Source organism: Podarcis raffonei, chromosome 4, assembly GCF_027172205.1.
Source record: "Podarcis raffonei isolate rPodRaf1 chromosome 4, rPodRaf1.pri, whole genome shotgun sequence".
NCBI lineage: Eukaryota > Metazoa > Chordata > Lepidosauria > Squamata > Lacertidae > Podarcis > Podarcis raffonei.
Window position 1 is genome coordinate 73,464,963 of NC_070605.1, and position 18,618 is coordinate 73,483,580.

Below are 18,618 nucleotides of genomic sequence, written 5' to 3' on the forward strand. Positions count from 1 at the left end.
GAGTTGGAAGGGACCCTGCGGATCATCTAGTCCAACCCCCTGCAATGCAGAAATAGCCAGCTGTCCCATGTGGGGTATTGAACCTGCAACCTTGGCGATATCAGCACCATGCTCTAACCAACTGAGCTATACTAATTTTGCATGAATAAACAGAAGTGCTTGACGATGCCTGTCTACAGCACTATAGATGTTTCTAGACCCTTGAAACCAGCAAGCCTATGATATAAGTATTAGCATGCAAAGAGGACATGTGCCATGTGCTCCCTGGTACAAAGATCAGGGACGGATGCTCAGCAAAACCCTAGATTTGTCCCACTACGTCAGTGCCATCCATCATGCTATGTATTTACACTGTGACACAGCGTTAATGTGGTGAATTCAGAACTGAGTTCCATTTCAGACATGAGTGGCAGGCAGGGTGGAGGGCTTCAGTCTGACTCTTAAAAAAAAAAAAGTCCCAGAGCCCTATTTGCACAACTAGAAATCAAACATTCCAGAGATCCCTGTTACAGTGGTACCTTGGTTTAAAAACTTAAATCTGTTCCGGAAGTCCGTTCTTAAACCAAGGCGTGCTTTCCCATAGCAGTGGGGGACTCAATTTACAAATGGAACACACTCGACAGGAAGCGAAACATGTTCTTATTCCAAGGCAAAGTTCACAAACCAAAACACCTACTTCCAGGTTTGCAGCGTTCTTAATCCAAGTTGTTCATAAACTAAACTGTTCTTAAACCAAGCTGTTCTTAAACCAAGGTACCACTGTAAAGTATTTAAAAATATAGCCAATATTCACTAACTATTAATTCTTTCACAACATCTTGAAAGGTGGCAGCCTTTATATTTAAATGGCTCTAAGTGGGCCTTCACTTTATCTAAATTGACCAGGAAACATAAACACCAGAACTTTCATCTGTATATGGGCCCCAAAACAGTCTCCACAGACTTTAGAAACTTTGAGTTTCTTAGCATCTTGGCTTATATTAGCAAAGTCTTTCTTTTCTTCCATTTATATCTCACCTTTCTTCCACCATGGAACCCAAGATGGCTCCCAGGTAGACTTGCTTACCTTCAGTGGGACAGCTGCTTAATGTGCCTTCAGAGCAGACCCTGGGATTTTCCTGATCCCAACACCTGCACTTCTTAATTTCACCCAGCAATCTTACATTTTAATACAATGTATTATGTATTGCAGGGGGTTGGACTAGATGACCCTTGGGTCCCAACTCTATGATTCTATGCTGCCTGGCTTTAGGTCTGTAAACAAACATTTATTCTATAAACAGCATTATTCTAATTGTATGTGCCCACAGAGGGTCACTAAAGTGAATTAATAATCAACATAAACAAGCATCTCACTGATGAAAAGCAGTTATTCTTCGCAACGTCAAGCATATATGATGAATTCCTTCTTTTTCTGCACGAAACCCTCCTCCCTGTGTAGGAGACAGGAGAAAAGACTATGTGACATTTGAGCAGCAACTTCTCTCTCTGAAAAGCAGGCTTGGATAGGGCAAAAGGGACCTGCAGTATTCCTGCCCCCTCCCCAACACACACACAACGTGCAGACTCCCCCCACAGTGCATACACCTGCACACCCCAAGGACTGCCTCTCCCCATATGAATCAACCCACACCCTGCAATCATCATCTGAGGCCCTTTGTATGCCACCAACACAAGAATGGGCCTTTCTTGTGGTGGCTCCCCATGTGCGAAATGTTCTCCCCAGGGACGTTTGCCTGGCACCTTTGTTACATATCTTTTGGTGCCAGGCAAAAACATTCCTGCTCTCCTAGGCCTTTGTGCTAATTAAACAATCTATGGCATTTTAAATTGTGGGGGGCTATTAACGACAACAATAAAATATAGAGTGGGTATTTTTTATGGACAACAATACCAGTATACCTGAAGGAGCGTCTCCACCCCCATCGTTCTGCCTGGACACTGAGGTCCAGCGCCGAGGGCCTTCTGGCGGTTCCCTCGCTGAGAAAAGCCAAGTTACAGGGAAGCAGGCAGAGGGCCTTCTCGGTAGTGGCACCCGCCCTGTGGAATGCCCTCCCACCAGATGTCAAAGAGAAAAACAACTACCAGACTTTTAGAAGACATCTGAAGGAAGCCCTGTTCAGGGAAGCTTTTAATGTTTAATAGGTTGTTGTATTTTAATAGTGTTGGAAGCCGCCCAGAGTGGCTGGGGAGACCCGGCCAGATGGGCAGGGTATAAATATTATTATTATTATTATTATAATTATTATTATTATTATCATCATTATCATGTTACCCATCATCGCCAGCTAGCACGCCCAATGGTCATGGATGAGGGGAGCTGTAGCCCACAATAAGTGGAAGGCACCATATTGGCTACTACCGGCATAGAGTTTTCTTCCTACTGTAAGCAGTTATTTGGCAGAGAGGCAGCATGATTGCCTGCACTGCCTACTGGGGGACATGCAGTCTTCCTGCAAGAGTGCTGAAAGTTTACTACTGGATCCCCTATGCTGGGCTGCTCCTGTGTTGCTCTGACTCACATCAGATGATCTGTCAAACTGTAGGATGCCACCCTCACCGAGTCTTTGCCGGGGTGTGTGTGTGTGTGTGTGTGTGTGTGTGTGTGTGTGCAAAGTTCCATGGAATGGCAGGAACTTTTCCTCCCCGACCTGGGGGATTAAATGCCGCTGCAAGAATCACATTAGGGGGCCAGCCTAAATAATGGAAATCAAGCATATTTCTCTGTAATCCACACACACACACCCCGCCGCCAACTTGCAAATCTGCAGAAAACTAGGTTGTTAATGGCTAGAATCTGGCTTATCTCACTGAATAAGCTGGTGTGGGTTGGTGCAGAATTGATGTTTTCTTATTATTTTCTACCAAAAATAAAAGTGTGGGCAAATTTAACCTGACACATTTACTGTACTTCCATCTTTTTTTAAAGAAAAGAAAAGAAACTATCAGCATGAACTCTTATATGTTGGAATGACATCTGTTAGCAATGGCACAGCTGATCAACTGTTGTTGAACCGAGTCTGCAAGCTATTCATATTCCCAACAGCTGCTCATGTATTCTTAGAACTAATGAAAACCTTTTCAAGTATTTCTGTAGCAAATCCCACCCCCAACCAGCCCAACACAAATGGAAATGCAAAAGCCACTTTTAAGGTTTAAAAATGCTGCAAGATGTTTTAACAAAGCAATTGCCATGCAGAGGCTGAACTTTAAAAAGTTATGGAAGAGGAAATGTCTTCCTTGCCCTAATAAGGAAAAAGCTCAGTTTCATCTCCAATTAGTTAAATTATTTTTTCCTCACTGGACCTCAGACAAATGATGTCAAATAGCAGACAGTCATTAGTTAAGAATGCAGACTTTAAATAGTCTAGTGGTAGAATATCAGTTCCCCGAGATGTGAAGAACAGACTTAAATGTTCACAAATCATGCAGCACTCAAGTCAAGAGAGGCACATTATATTCCAATAGAGGGATTCTTTGCACTACTTCAAACAGAAAACAAGCAATAGTCAGAAATATTTGTGGTAATTACTGTTGTGGCAGGATCTAAACAGTTAAACACACAAAAACGGTAAAGACCATCATTAAAGTTTGGCCCACTTTGCATGTGATACGTTTCTGGCAAGGATATCACTTCTGTGTAGGAGTATATTGGGCTAAAGAAGGGTTCCCATAATGAATCTTCGAAGCGCTTCCTATTATTAACTTTAAACGTTCCAAGGCAACAGGAGGGGATGCAGCTCGTGCCTTGGCCAGACCTTTTGCCGTTTTCCTCCCAGCACCTGCTATGGCCTAGAGGACTTCAGTATTTCTCCACTGGTGGAGGGAGAGGGAGGGAAAGGACATCCTCCCCGCCCCCCAAACGGCCAAAGCGGCAGGCAGCATTGCCAGCTTGTGAACTGGCAAATCTACTCAGCCGTGCCTATGCAAATATCACATAAACCCTACCACCTCTTCATATATCTTAGGAACATGATTGGGGAAATCAATCACATGTGATCTTGCCATGTTTGCACTTGTATACACATACACACACAAAGAGAAAGAGAGAGAGAGCGAGAGCATGCAAAATTAACAAAAAGAAATCCTGTACAAATTTTGCTCTGGAAACCTAGGTTTCATTTCTCGCTACATATCCAGACTTCACACCCACCTCATCCCAAAAGGTGTTCAAACTCTGGTTTAGATCGTGCACCAGTTCATCCACCAGTTCATCTCTGGCCAAGCCCACTTTTTTATGGCCAGAACCGTCTTCACCGCAAAGAGTGGCGTATACCCTGGCGCAAGCGTTCAGGACATCTGTGTAAGAGTGCTTGGATACAACGGCTTTTATCTCGCTCAGAAATGTGTCCAAGTGCTGTGGATAAAACAAAAGTACCGCAAATGTCATTAAACTATGAACCCATGGAACCCGCAAGATAGCATTCAATTTGGAACTCAGGCGACCTAGGTTCAAAGTCTGGCTACACAGCTAGACTGGTGACTGGGAGCGGCCGCCGAGACCACATAACACCAGTCCTGAAAGATCTACATTGGCTCCCAGTACATTTCCAAGCACAATTCAAAGTTTTGGTGCTGACCTTTAAAGCCCTAAATGGCCAAGGCCCAGGAGCGTCTCCACCCCCATAATTCAGCCCGGACACTGAGGTCCAGCGCCGAGGGCCTTCTGGCGGTTCCCTCACTGCATGAATTGAGGTTACAGGGAACCAAGCAGAGGGCCTTCTCGGTAGTGGCACCCGCCCTGTGGAACGCCCTCCCATCAGATGTCAAGGAAATAAACAACTATCTGACTTTTAGAAGACATCTGAAGGCAGCCCTGTTTAGGGAAGTTTTTAATGTTTGATGCTTTATCGTGTTTTTAATATTCTATTGGGAATTGCCCAGATGGGCGGGGTATGAATAATAAATTATTATTATTATTATATGAACTCCTCGTATAGCCTTGAGCAGGACACTGACTTGCATGGTTCATGGCCAGTCTGCAAAGGGAGAACAACAGTGACCTAATTCACAGAGATGGGGGGCATATGTTATTACTCAGGCTGCATATACACTAAGCTGTTTATAGCACGAAAAAACATAGTTTTCCTCGATCCAGAATCACTTGCGGTCATCCTCAGCATGCTGCTTCCAGTCTAGCTTGATTCTAGAAGATGCCACTAACAAGGGGTGTGCTGACTTAATAGACATTTTGAATACCCTTCCCCTTGCTTAAGTTATCCATGCGTTTTCCTCCCTGCACATGCCCCAGGCGAATGAAGAAGGAAATGGCAACAGAAATCTGGGTAAACACTCACACTTACATCTGTTTGCATCTGTATTTAAACAGACACGCTATGGGGCAATGCAGAAACAATCTGCAGTGAGCTTTAATTTCAGAATCAAACCAGTACTCAACAAGCATCTTATTGGGGCAAAAATGCCAGTTCACGTGTGGGCTACAGACAAAAATATCTAGTTCACGTGTGGACTATGGACAAAAACACAAGGACCCAGTTTCCATTGATTCCAGAATGTCATGCATACACAGCCTCACTCTTAGAGCACATGCACACTAGACCTTCCTATGTCACCAGTTCAGAGCTCTGGCACAAAGTTAGATGTGTGGGAAGGAATCCAAGGGCAAAGGTGTGACCTGAGAGGAAGATGCCATTCATGTGTAACTCAGGATTTCCCACATATGTACAGCCTGAGCATCTGCCCTCAATATCACCACATGTGGGACACTTTTATGTCTTGGTGGCCTATGTTTTTTTCAACTCAACTTCTGGAGCACTGTGATGGAAAAAAAAGGCTGTCACCTGCCTCCACCCCACAAGCACCAATCCAACCACATGCATCAGCACGCACATGGATCAAAAGGGCTATAAAAACTCATCAGTTAAAATGAATTACAGTTCCGCAGACTGTAGTCTTACTCGGCAGGAGCGCCACATTTGCAAGAAATCAAGCCTAAACAAAGGCCCACAGTTTTATTACAGACATTTGTGGGTTTTATCTATATTTTGACATTTTGTTATGTCTACTGCTTTTAAAGTCTGGGTTTATTTTTTTAATAGCTGTCTTGTGCAATTTTATGCAAACTGCTTGGGTGGTTTTTAATTAAATTGCTATATAAATCTTGATAAATAAATATTAAATCCTATCTTGAAGTTTCTTTCTCTCTCTCTCTCTCTCTCTCACACACACACACACACACACAAATAATTCACCTTGTCCAGGAGTTCAGCACTGCACAGCTCTAAATCAAAATACTGTGGAATGTGCAGGAGGTTTGTCACTTTTTCTGTATCTACAGAATACTGCAGAGGGGGGAAAAACAGGATATGAGTGAGCTGCTGAAATTCAAATGAATTATTTAATATGCACTCACAAGAGCAGCTGCTAGTTACCTTTGCCAAGAGCTGAGGAAGCACCACAATGAAGTGTTCAGTAATTCGAGTACAATCTTCCACTTGTATCTTCTTCTCCCTGGAAGACAGGATCTACAGACAAAGCCCTTTGTTGCAGTTATAGCATAAGCTGGTTGCTGATCTATGCTTAAGCTAGTTGTAGGGTTAAAACTTAATACGGCAAAATGCTGGGGATGGAAGCTTCAGATTTTAATTAATTAAGCGCAGTATTTGAACAGTGTTTTGATTGCGGATTATGGAGTTTTTTTAAGGGGGGGTGGCTATGGACTGGAAGGAAAAGTTGGCAGCTTTGCCATGCCGATTCTTTAGTTGTGCAAAGAAGTATTCCTTGTTTTGAGCCAAGGGACGTGGAGTGCAGATAAAGAAACTTCTGGGCATTCCAGTCGTATCAGGAACCTTGTGAAAGAGTTCCAACACTTCTCAGTTCTGCGAACAAGCTATGCAGATCTCTTGACCCTTGCAGTATCAACAAGTCGGTGTGTTTGTCACTATAATTGGTAAACTGGGTTACAGCTTACAAGATCAGGAAACCACATTACAATAGACTGCAGTTAAACATTTGCTTTCCCAGTCTGATCCTAGTCATGTTTATTCAGAAGATACTGCTGTGTTCTTCAACCTTGAACACCCTGATGTTGTTGGACTACAATTCCCAAGGTTGAAGAATACTGTGTTAAAATGCACGTACAGCCCACTCATCTCTCTGCAGGAGAGAAGCACACTTCCTTATTGGATGTAATGGCCTTCAAAACAAGCATGCTTAGTACTGCAGCTTTCCTCAAACTGCAGGCAAATGAAAACAGAGCTGCTTTACAACTGCAGGCACTGGACATTAAGGTTCTGTGGGTGTTCTAAATACACTTGCCCTCTATTGCACTGGTTAGACTGAAGGCTTTGTGCTCGTCTTGCAACCATGATTCTGTTCTGTCAATGCAGAGAAACCTGCAGCTGGGATCAATGGTGTGTGTGTGTGTGTGTGTGTGTGTGTGTGTGTGTGTGTGGTGTGAATCAAAAGCCAGATGATCAAAGCAGTATAACAAAATGCCACTCACTCTCCTGGTCCCTCCTCTCCCCACAGGAGGATGAAATTCAGCAGCTTCTCGAACGGTCGCTAAGATTATTTCAATAAGGACACGCTCATGGGCATCAGTCAGCGCTGAAAGCAAAATGACACACAGACGCCATTCGGTCTCTCATAGAAAGAGGTGGGAATCCTAGGATGGTTAACACAGAAACTTTTCCTTTCTTCGGTCCATTTTGTTTTAAGTTAGCTAAAAAGTTAGCTAAAAAGCAACACTGGAAGTTTTTGAATAGATTTTCACCACGCAGGGCATTCAAATTATTCTGCGGAACTTACTGTAACGCAGCACATAATGAAGGACAAAGCTCTAATAAAATTATTCAAGAAGGAAACAGATGAATTTAACAGAACATCAAAGTTCATTAGCCAAGAAAGAGTACCATACATATCCCGGTTACTGCATTGCTTTGCTCTGAAGTAGCAATTAAGCTCCAAAGAGAACAATGAGGATTTTTATTGAGTGGACCACAAAGCAGAGCTCCGAGTGGAAGATAGAACTCCATTTCAGTGCCAAAACACCACACAGGGTTTTAAACTGGTGCTTGATGAAAAAGGGTATCTGTTAATGAAACCACACGACGCCTCTCATCCATCCTGGCTCTATAGTCCAATGGTTTGTATTGGACTGGCTGAACCCGAAGGCAGCAACACAAGTCGAAAGTGCTAAGTTCTCCTGACGCACCTACCTTGTTCGTGGCTATCGGCATTTCCCAATAAGAGAGCAGTCATGTACTCCCAGTCTTTCAATAAACTTGGGGCCCAATCCCAAAGACTGTCTACAAGATACGTGACGTGGCTATGTAGCTAAAAATAAATAACAACAACAACAATTCAGACCTTCAAAAATGGTTCACTGAACATGACTTCCCACTATGATCTAATACTTGTTTGGGAAGAGGTGGAGCAGAGGCATGTACAACACATGCTGGAGCCTTGTTTTATGTTATTCCTGCAGCAGATCTCCACTGTCAAACAGCCAGGCTGCTTTTTAAAGTGAACAGTGGCTTATCTCTTCAGCAGTGGAAGAGACAAGCCGCTATCTCTTCAAGCACAGTTCTTTCCCACGTGTGAATATTGCTTCTTTTGATTGCAGCCTATCATGTTAAAATTTTGCCAATATATATGACATGAACTATCAGTAACAAGCAGCTCAAATTAAGGCCATGTATGGCACCTAAATTCAACAAACAACCTTAACTCAATGAATAATGCATGGTAATAATTTATTATGATTATTTATGAAAAGCAAACAATTTATATCATGCAGCAAAACAGGTTAAAGTATTAGAATTCTTATGGTTTCTCAGAATGAGAGATCTCAGATAAGATTTTGACCTTCTATCGATTAATTTGTACTTCCACCTTCTGCCAAACTTAAAACCTGGTGGCAAAATATGAATTGCCTTGGCACCTTAGCTTCCAGTCAGAAAATGCACCCAGCCTTCTACCCATTCCAATAAAATAGCTAACTATTTTTCTAAGAACATAACCAAGCTCTTCCCTTCTGCACCTTCAGGCACCCTTCTTAAATATATTCTTCATGTGGCTTCTTGTCCAAATCTTCCAGTCTACAATACTTGAAAATATCAATCACATTTTGAAACTTTACCTTCCAGTACACTTTTATCATCAAATCATTTCTTGTTATTATCACAATTCTTTTCTTCCCTCCCTCAAACCCTTACATTAACTCAACTTCATTAATTGGTCCTGATCTGTGAGGCACCTCTGTGAATATTAGAAACTCATCTGTTCATCCAACACAGTATGCATTACCTTTACCTCACTTTCCAGGAAGAAATCTATTAGTGCTCTCAGCTGACTAGAATTGGGCTCCCACTTTGCATTACTTTTGGAGAATGCTTCAATTTCAATTTCCTGGACAATTAAACTGCCAACAGAAAAAGTGGACAATTATATTAGGACAGTTAGGAATCTGTTTTCAAAATGGCAATGCCTTGCCAGGTATATTATATATTCTAGCAGCACAATCCTAGAAATGTCTACTCAGATGTAACTCCCATATAGAGTTCAATGGAACTTACTCCCATTATGATAATTTCAACATTAATAAACATACGCTGATCCAACACATTAATTTTTTGAAGCTGTTAGGAGTCATGTGGCTAATGATCAGAACTCCAGCTCTTTCTGGTTTGAGCGAAAGGGCAAAAAGGGTTGAAGACAAGGGGTTGTATCCAACAATGTAACTGGGCTTGTGGAACAACTTCCACTAATGCAACAGAACTTGCTGTCCTTCTCCTGCCCCGTGCCCCCAGGGGGGGAGGCAGGAGAAGACCCACTGCATGAGCAGGTGTTGTTCCTCCTGCTAAAATCCAGAAAAGAACAAAACTGAAAGACTTTTAATTTATGGCAAGAGCGTATTGTTTCTGCATCAGGGTAGTTGTTGGCTGTTATTTTACTTCTCTTCCCATTATTTTAATTTTGATTTTTTATGCATTTTTTCAACCTATCGGCTTATGGAAAATTAAACAAAAAGCATGATTGATTAAAAACGGGGGGAAAAACCTTGACTATAATAAATTATTTTCATCAGCATGTCACAGTGGTAAGTAATAAAAAATCATCCCAATACCAATGGGGGTTATACTGCTTCCCTTTTATCATTCTAGTTCATTTCCCCTAATCCACATATTGTTACCAAGGCCCATTTACAAAGTTACTCTTGGGAGAGTGAGATTTTAACTTGACTGAAAAACTGGAACTTGTTTTAATCTACTGTCTCACTAAATTATTCAAGTTTTAGTTTTGGGTTTGTTTGTTTTTGGGTTTTTTTGGGTTTTGTTTTGTTTTTTTAAACTATGCAGCTGCATTGTGCAAGAAGAGACCCTTTGTGATTAATCAGAAAAGATAAACCATTCACAACAATCACAAGCAGATGCTGCTTGGCAAGAAATTGGCTCACTGGATAGAAATCAACAAGCAGAGAAAACAGAAAAACAGAAGGGGAGAGAGAGAGAGAGAGAGAGAGAGAGAGAGAACACCCCTATATAATATTTGGCAAAAGTCAAAGGCAAAAAGTGTAAGCAGGAGGAGCGGGGAAAACCTTTGTTCAAATCTTACTGCAGCTGTGAACTTACTAAATGGTACTATTATTCACTGGATTTCTTACCTGCCCTTCATCACAAAGGTCCCAGAATCACAACAATATAAACACACACCACTGAAATCACTTAAAATACCGTATTTTTTGCTCCACAAGACACACTTTTTTCCTCCTAAAAAGTAAGGGGAGGTGTCTGTGCATCTTATGGAGCGAATGTGTGGTCGATCTCTGGCTGCCATTCCGGTCCCGGCCCCTTGACCAGGCCTCCATTGTTGAATGTTCTGCAATGGAGGCTGTTTGTTGCGATATGTGACTGGCTGATTAGATTATCTGTCTGGAAACTGTAGAAACGGCTCCCTTTCCTTTCCTAAAGAAGCTGCAGAGCTGTGAGTTGAACCCTATAAAAACAGGATTTTTTCCCTTTGCAAAGTAAGCTCAACAACTGTGAGCTGAGCCTCAAAAAAGGGGGCTTTCCCCCTTTCCCCCTCTAAAAACTAGGTGTGTCTTATGGTAAGGTGCGTCTTATGGAGCGAAAAATACGGTAATCAGCCTTAGGGAAGCCCCGCCCCTGTTCTCTCAGCAAACCTGACTTGCTTTACTGAAGTTTTGTGAGACTTTTGGAGATAATGGGTAGGATCCTAAAGAACCACGAGCTGCAGGAAAAGTAGCCCCTCAGACAGATCTGCAAACACTTGTGTAAGACTTTGAGAAGCACTGCAGGAGATTGCTTCTATAGCCGCTCTCGTGCTTTTTCAAGACGTCCCACAAGCAGAACATCATCTTTGGACAGCTTTTTAAAAAAACTTTTCTCATGCAGCACTGTAATGTGGGACTTGAGAAAGCCCTTGCAATGTGGTGGAAGGGAACCACCAGATCCAATTTCCAAAAGCCACTGCAAAGGCTCCTGGATGAGCATGCTGGGAGAAGGAAAAAAGCCCTTGCAGGGGTAAACTGGAGAGGGAGGAAAGAGGGAAACAAGTGGTGCAGGATGGATGGGGGCCGGAACAAAGCTGAGAAAGGAAGCCAAGGAAGAACGGGGCAAAGAAAAGCAGTCATTGGGTAGGTGGGAAAGAGAATTGAGCAAGCAAACGAGGAAGGAAGGCAGGAGAAGAAAACAAAGGACAAAAAGGAAAACAAGAAATAGTGAGGGTGGGACGGAGACAAGCAAGAAAATCAGTGAAAACAGGTCAGGAACAGAGTTGGCAAGACAACTGACGGAGCAGAGAGGAAGGAGAGATACAAAATGGGACAACCAATAGGAGGAAATGAAAAGGGTTGGCATGTAAGGGAAGGGAAGGCAGAGATCTGGGGCTGTGAAGGACTAAATGTTTGGAGAAGGGCCACAGCTCAATGGTACAGCATCTGGCTAGCATGGGGAAGGCTCCAGGTTCTCTCACCAGCATCTCCAGGTGGGGTTCGGGGGCCCCCTTTGACACCGTGGAAAGCCGCTGCTAGTCATTGCAGACCACAATGATCTAGACCAGTGTTTCTCAAGCTTGGGTCTCCAGCTGTTCTTGAGACTACAACTCCCATCATCCCCAGCTAGCAGGAGCAGCGGTCAAGGATGATAGGAGTTGTGGTCCAGCAACAGCTGGGGACCCAAGTTTGAGAAGCAGTGATCTAGAGGGACCAATCAGACTTGGCATGAGGCAATTTCCTAAGAGCCACAGGAAAGTGGTCAGAGTGTTGAACTAAGTCTTGGGAGACCCAGATTCTGAACCCTACTTAACCCATGATGCAGTGTTCGAAACTCCCACTGTTCTATGCGCATTTTGCAACAGGGAATTTAATTAGCGTGAGCAGTTCTTGAGCTCTGGGCGCAGTACTGTGCCCAAGATTTCAGATTAAAACTGCAGAGTGGAAGAAAAGGAAGAACTTTTTTCTGCCTCCCTACTTCCAGCTACTCTCTGAAGACTGGAGAAGAGACCCTCTTAAGAATATTAGGGGGGTGGGCAGGGGAAGGACTAGACCATGTGAAAAATGAACATAATATTTTAGCTGCAGTTCATTCATTTTCAGCTTTGTATTCTTTTATTAAAAAAAGTGCACCTAGACATTCCATTGTTGTGCCCATAACCTAGGTTTAAGGTGCCATTTAGCTCCTAGCTTTCATATCTCAGTTTCTAACGCTGCCATGAAGCTCCCTGGGTGACCTTGGGCCAGTCACTGTCTCTCAGCCTAACTTACCTCACAGGGGTGTTGTGAGGATGAAATAGGGAGAGGGAGAGAACCATGTATGCCACCTTAAGCTCCCTGGATAAAAGGTGGGATCCAAATGTAATGAAATAAATAAAGCCAGGCAACATTTTGTAGCAAGCCTGCACATCAGTCTGTGTATATAAATTATAATTGCAAAATATCATTAAAGAGCCAGACCCAGGCATTCGGCCTAAAACGCTCCTCAGTGAACCCTAACAATGTCTCCTCACTATTACACCCACAGGAAGCATCTCTGGCAAGGGAGGGAGGGAGGGGACACCTTAAAAAGAGGTCCCTTTAAGGTCAACTTTCACACTGAGGGAAATGGCATTATGCTCCAAATTGTATGATAATCACACAGGCAGGCAGATAATTCTGGATTACTTCCAGTGGACATCTAACACAAAACAAACAAGATATAGATGGGAAATATTCACAGAAGAACTCAGTGTGGATGAAAATTCACATGGGTTCTATACTCTCTGACGGCATCCAAAGGAAAGTAATTAAATCTATGAAAGACCAAAGAACTTCCCATCTGGAGGCACAGAAAGAACTAAGGAAAATTTTACGAAGAAAAAAGAAAAGAAGAACTAACTAAGAAATGCAAGCATTGGCAAGACAAATCAACAGACAAAAGCAGCTGAAGTTAAGGCCTGGTGAAACAAAACTGATTTTCACCAATTTATCTTTTTTAGCAGAGAGTATAGCTGCCCTAGCCCTAACCATGTACACACACACACACACACACACAAAAGTACGCATAAAAATAACCTAGGACTGGTTGTCTGAGTGAGTGTATATTTGGGCATCCCATCACATGCTTAAGGATCAACATTTCTACTAATGCAGTTCTTTGGTTACTACGTTTGCATGCTTATTTTACACCGGTGGAGATCGGACCAAATGGAAATGTAACAAGAATCAGCCTAGACCACGATCACTCAAAAGAGAAGTGTGTGTGTGTGTGTGTGTGTGTGTGTGTGTGGTGTGTTGAATTACGATGCTTACAGCACATGCAAGGGCAGGCTCTGCTATTATGGAGCCAACCAAGTGCCAAATAAAAATAGTCACACTGAGGTACCTGTTATAAAGAAACTCCCCAGCTGCTACAGCCAGTGGTCGGTGGGTGGCATAAACAAACTGGTATAAGGTTTCACAGTCTTCAGATGACAACGCATCTTCATAGTTCCTGTACAAAGACATGGTATTAACTATGTTTTGTCAAAAAGGGCATTGTTACACACGTTAACAGCATAACCCTATACATTTACTCAGAAGTCTTCCTCGGCGAATGGGGCTTGCTCCTTGGTAAGCGTGCATAGGATAGCAGCCTAAGCCTGTAAATACTTTGGGTTGGGGCTTAATTGTACATTACTTTCTTGGGGCGGATAGTGTTTAGTCACTAGACAGCTTTGGACTTAGCTATATCCACATGGAGTCATGAAACTTCTTCTGTCCGTTCTGTTGCAGCCGGCGAGAGACTGTAAAGTTCTGTTCCAAGCCTTCTAAGCACTGTGTCCTATAAGCCTTCCATAACATATGGCATTAAATTACCGTATTTTTTGCACCATAACACTCACTTTTTTCCTCCTAGAAAGTAAGGGGAAATGTCTGTGCGTGTTATGGAGCGAATGCCTACGGATGACGGGGGGATCTGCTGCAGTCGTGAGCAGAGGATCCATGGTTCCCCTTCCTTCCCTCCTCCATGGCTCGCTTTGAAACAGCAAAGCGGGAGAAGAGCCGCTGAGTGGGGAGGAGAGAGGGACAGAGAGCCTGCTTGCTTTAAAGGAGCAAAGCGGGATAGGAGAAGAGCCTTCTCCTCTTATACCCCTCTTCTGCATTATTAACAGTATCCTTCTCCACCCACCCCACGCGTGTCCCTTGAGTGCTTTTCCTTCCCTCCCCACTTAAAACGTGGTTACAAAGCACGGATCCACATGGATCCTCAGGATCTTTGCACTGGGTCACCCCAAATTCACCATCAGATCACATAGCATGTCCATGGCTACAGCTTGCACCAAAAAAATCACGCACCCACTGTTGCTTGGGGCCGCAGTGGTGCAAAAACGTGGTTACAAAGCATGGATCCACATGGATCCTCAGGATTTTTGCATTGGGCTACCCCAAACTCACCATCAGATCACATGTCTGTGGCCACAGCATGAACCACAAAAATCATACATCCACTGTTTCGTTTAGAATATTTTTTTTCTTGTTTTCCTCCTCTAAAAACTATGTGCGTGTTATGGTCGGGTGCGTGTTACAGAGCGAAAAATACGGTATATTTTGACGGCAGAAACATTTATGCCAGTGTACCATGCGAGGCTCTCCAGGAATTTACAAACAATCATGGAAAAGAATGAATAAGGTAATTTGGTTACATATTTAGAGCATGAGGTGAACATTAGGCAAAGATGTCAACAGAAGCAGTGTTCTGACATTCAGTCGCACATGTGAAAGATTAAGTGGGGCTGGAGTTTGCAAGCCAATATCCCCAAGGCACATCAGCTGCTCTTGAGATCTTGGCACAATTAACTCTCCCACCGACTGGAAATCCCAATATGCCAGGGCTCCTGCTCACAGCAAAGTTTGCAACGAACTTAAAGACTCTCTTGAAGACCTTTCTGCTAATCGGAGAAAGATCTCGAGAGCAGCCAGCCTGTGAGGGACATTATTATTATTATTCGCTGTGTTTGTACCCCACCTTTTTCTCCAAGGAGATCAAGGTGGCACACACAGTTCTCCCCCTCCTCATTTAATTCCCACAACCACCCTGTGAGGTAGGTTAGGCTGAGAGGCAGTGACTGGCCCAGGATGACCCAGTGAGCTTCAGGGCTGAGTGGGGATATCAACCCTGGCCTGCCTGCCAGGTCCTAGTCCAACATTCCAACCACTGCAACCATGATGCTTCTCGCTGGGAGTGGGGCTGGCATTGCACCCCTGCCCCACCCCAAGTTTAACCCTTTGCATGAACAGGCAAATACGTAATTCGTTCCCGAGGTCCGTTCTTAACCTGAAACTGTTCTTAACCTGAAGCACCAGTTTAGCTAATGGGGCCACCTGCTGCCGCCACACCACCGCTGCCTGATTTTTGTTCTCATCCCGAATCAAAGTTCTTAACCCGAGGTACTATTTCTGGGTTAGCGGAGTCTGTAACCTGAAGCGTATGTAACCCAAGGTACCACTGTACCAGAACATGGCTAAGTACTTCAAGCAATAATAAAATTTATTTCCAAGCATTTTGAAGATAAGAGAGTGGTTGGAAAGGGGTCATAGTTTAGCCTTTATTGTTTATGTGCTTCTCTACTTTCATACTACCCTTCACCACAACAGTCACAGGGGGATTTGCAGCAAAATAAAATGCAACAGCAAAGCATAATACATGATACAAAAATCAATTAAAACTACTATTTTTCATATAAAAGGTTCCAGGTTTAACCCCTGTCATGGGCTATTAAATCACCTCTCAAGGCAGGGCTGGGGAAACCTATGCTGCTCTTGAACCATGAGAAGTAACTGCTAGTCAGAATATACAACAGGGAGATGGGTCAATGGCCTAGCTCTGGATAAGACAGCTTCACATGCTTGAAGACTAACTAGCTAGCTCACAGAGAAAACAAATCCACCACATTCATACCACTTAAGGCTATCTCTAAAACAAGGAGGGGTACTTGGTCCCCCCCCTCAAACCTTCAGGTCAACAATGCAGTTCCAGTGAGAGATTTCATTACATTGGTTTTTTAAGGAGTTTTTAACACCCACTTCTGAAACATCACAACCCTATGTAAAATTGCTAAATTGAAAAGTTCATACAAGTCCCAACACAAAGAAAGTTTTTCAAACAATGCCTCTGCTGCCCTGTGAACAATGTTGTACGACTTGCATGTTAAGGCAGCACAGCTCCTTAGCAAATGACCATCTATCAAAGTCAAACCTTGCCCCTATCTTGTCCTGTCCCCTAGCAGCTAATTAGCTGGCAGAACAAGCATCCCACTAGTTGACTGGACCTCAAGTTTCTGTTAGTGGGACAAAGTTGCAAAGCAAAAGCTCCAGAAAACCACACTTTGGCTAAGTGTCTGCTCTCACTGTAAACAAGGCAAGAGTGGAGGGTTGGAAGCACAAAGGGATCTGAGGAGTCAAGGCAGACTCAGAAAAACTGCAAGCTGATCATTATCCTACTGTCCATCATTTGCAGAGAGCTGCTTGTTATTTTATTTTTGTTTCTTGTGCTTTTTAAAAAATAAAAGTTTCTTACACAAATGATTTCAAGCACAGTAGATGCAGCTTCACCATGATAATGCATACTGGGCATCACAGAATAAAAAACAACAACAAGCTTTTCAGAAACCTAGAAAACAATCAGACAATGCCTATGAAATTTCATTTCCCTATGTATGTGTAGTTCTGCACTGGACAAGAATCAGATATATGAAGCTGCATGCAATATTGTTGGAAAGTATGCCAAGGTATTTACTAGGAAAGAAAACCTATGCTTTGCTATGTAACATTACAGAAGCACCCATGAAGTAAACCTTTAAAGCTGTTTACAACAGATGAGATGAGAATCCTTGCTGGCTTTGGAGCAGATAGACACTGCAGGTGGGGTATAACTTCTGCATTAATGGTTTGTCAATTCGGACTAATATTCTTAATTTTTAAAAGGCAGAGGGGAAGCATCAATTCTCTCTCCTCCTCCTCAACTAATTTGGCCGTTGTTTACTGGAGATACCAACATAATTACAAAGTAAATAGTGGGTTTTGTTTTTCAAAATAAATAAATAAATACCAGTTAATGGAGTCTGCTCCTTGTAAAGGTTGATACCCAGTGGTGTCTTATTTTACCTCAGAAAGAGTGGCTCTGTTTTGCAGGCCATGAACCAGAAATTACACATTCAAGGAATACTTCATTGAGAGCAATGCTTCTGCTGCAAATATACGGAATGCCAAGTGCCAGATAAAGGTTAAGCCAGAAGGGCCTTCCGGTATTTAGCTGTCTAAAAATAAGTCTTGCCTTCGCATACCAAATCCGCGTTATATCATTTTCCTCCATATTTCACTGTGACTGAGCACAAACAGAACACGTAGCAGAGAACTGAGGGTAGGGCTCTCTAGGGAAGCAACGGAAGCTTAGTTTCCTCTGGGCATTTCCACCCTCACCAACAAAAATCTCAAAAGGATACCATTTATGGAGGTGACCTTGGCAAGATGGCAGCATAGGAGTACGGAAACCTAGAATGGTCTTCAGCTTGTATCTGGTTAAAAAAATAATAGTGAAGGGCACATCCACAGTGCTTCACCCATGATGACAATGTTAAAGTACCTCAATTGAAAGTATAAATTCAAAAGAACAAAGAAAGCTGGTGAGAGACAAGAAGAACAGGAGACGAGTGAAGGGAAGGGTGCAAAAGACAGATCTTGGAAGAAAAGTGTGGCTTAAGTGGCAGGGTGATGCCATATTATAAGTACTGTAAGATCAGAGGAGGCTTTGCGCCAACTGAGGTTGGGTATGTGATTATTTTTTTCATCGTAAAACTGAGGGAGTATTTGGACTCTCACAGAATTTCTCCCATCACATATAACCACAAGCAAGTAGCTGATTTTTAAATAGGCATAGTTCATTTCCAAGCTGTCAATAGAGACACTTTCTTGTAAAGTGGAACTGCAAATGAAAATAGTGGTTTTATTTTTCTCTGTCCAGTGGGTCATCTCTGTCAAAAAGGGGTCAGAGCTGGCAAACCTGCTGGAACTGGAAAAAGAATCTCCTCACCACCGATGCCATCTAAGCCGCCAGTGACCATGTTGGGCTTTAAACAACACATAGAAGAAAGGAACAATCTAAATTATACTGTAATTTT

The 18,618-nt window shown here is 42.9% G+C and overlaps 1 protein-coding gene across 5 annotated transcripts in view; it reads right to left on the reverse strand.

Moving 5' to 3' along the window:
* Nucleotides 1-18,618, reverse strand: part of LOC128411720 (cohesin subunit SA-2-like) — a 57,445-nt gene that overhangs the window by 14,252 nt on the left and 24,575 nt on the right. For 2 of the 5 annotated variants that reach the window (XM_053384075.1, XM_053384077.1), the window contains 8 exons: nt 13,845-13,952; nt 9,271-9,385; nt 8,181-8,298; nt 7,466-7,569; nt 6,393-6,485; nt 6,213-6,302; nt 4,154-4,357; nt 1,357-1,433 (listed from right to left, as the gene is read on the reverse strand). In XM_053384075.1, the coding sequence (XP_053240050.1) occupies nt 1,357-1,433; nt 4,154-4,357; nt 6,213-6,302; nt 6,393-6,485; nt 7,466-7,569; nt 8,181-8,298; nt 9,271-9,385; nt 13,845-13,952 (909 nt within the window). The remainder of the gene's footprint in view (nt 1-1,356; nt 1,434-4,153; nt 4,358-6,212; nt 6,303-6,392; nt 6,486-7,465; nt 7,570-8,180; nt 8,299-9,270; nt 9,386-13,844; nt 13,953-18,618) is intronic. The other 3 variants (XM_053384079.1, XM_053384074.1, XM_053384076.1) reach the window with 2 other exon arrangements.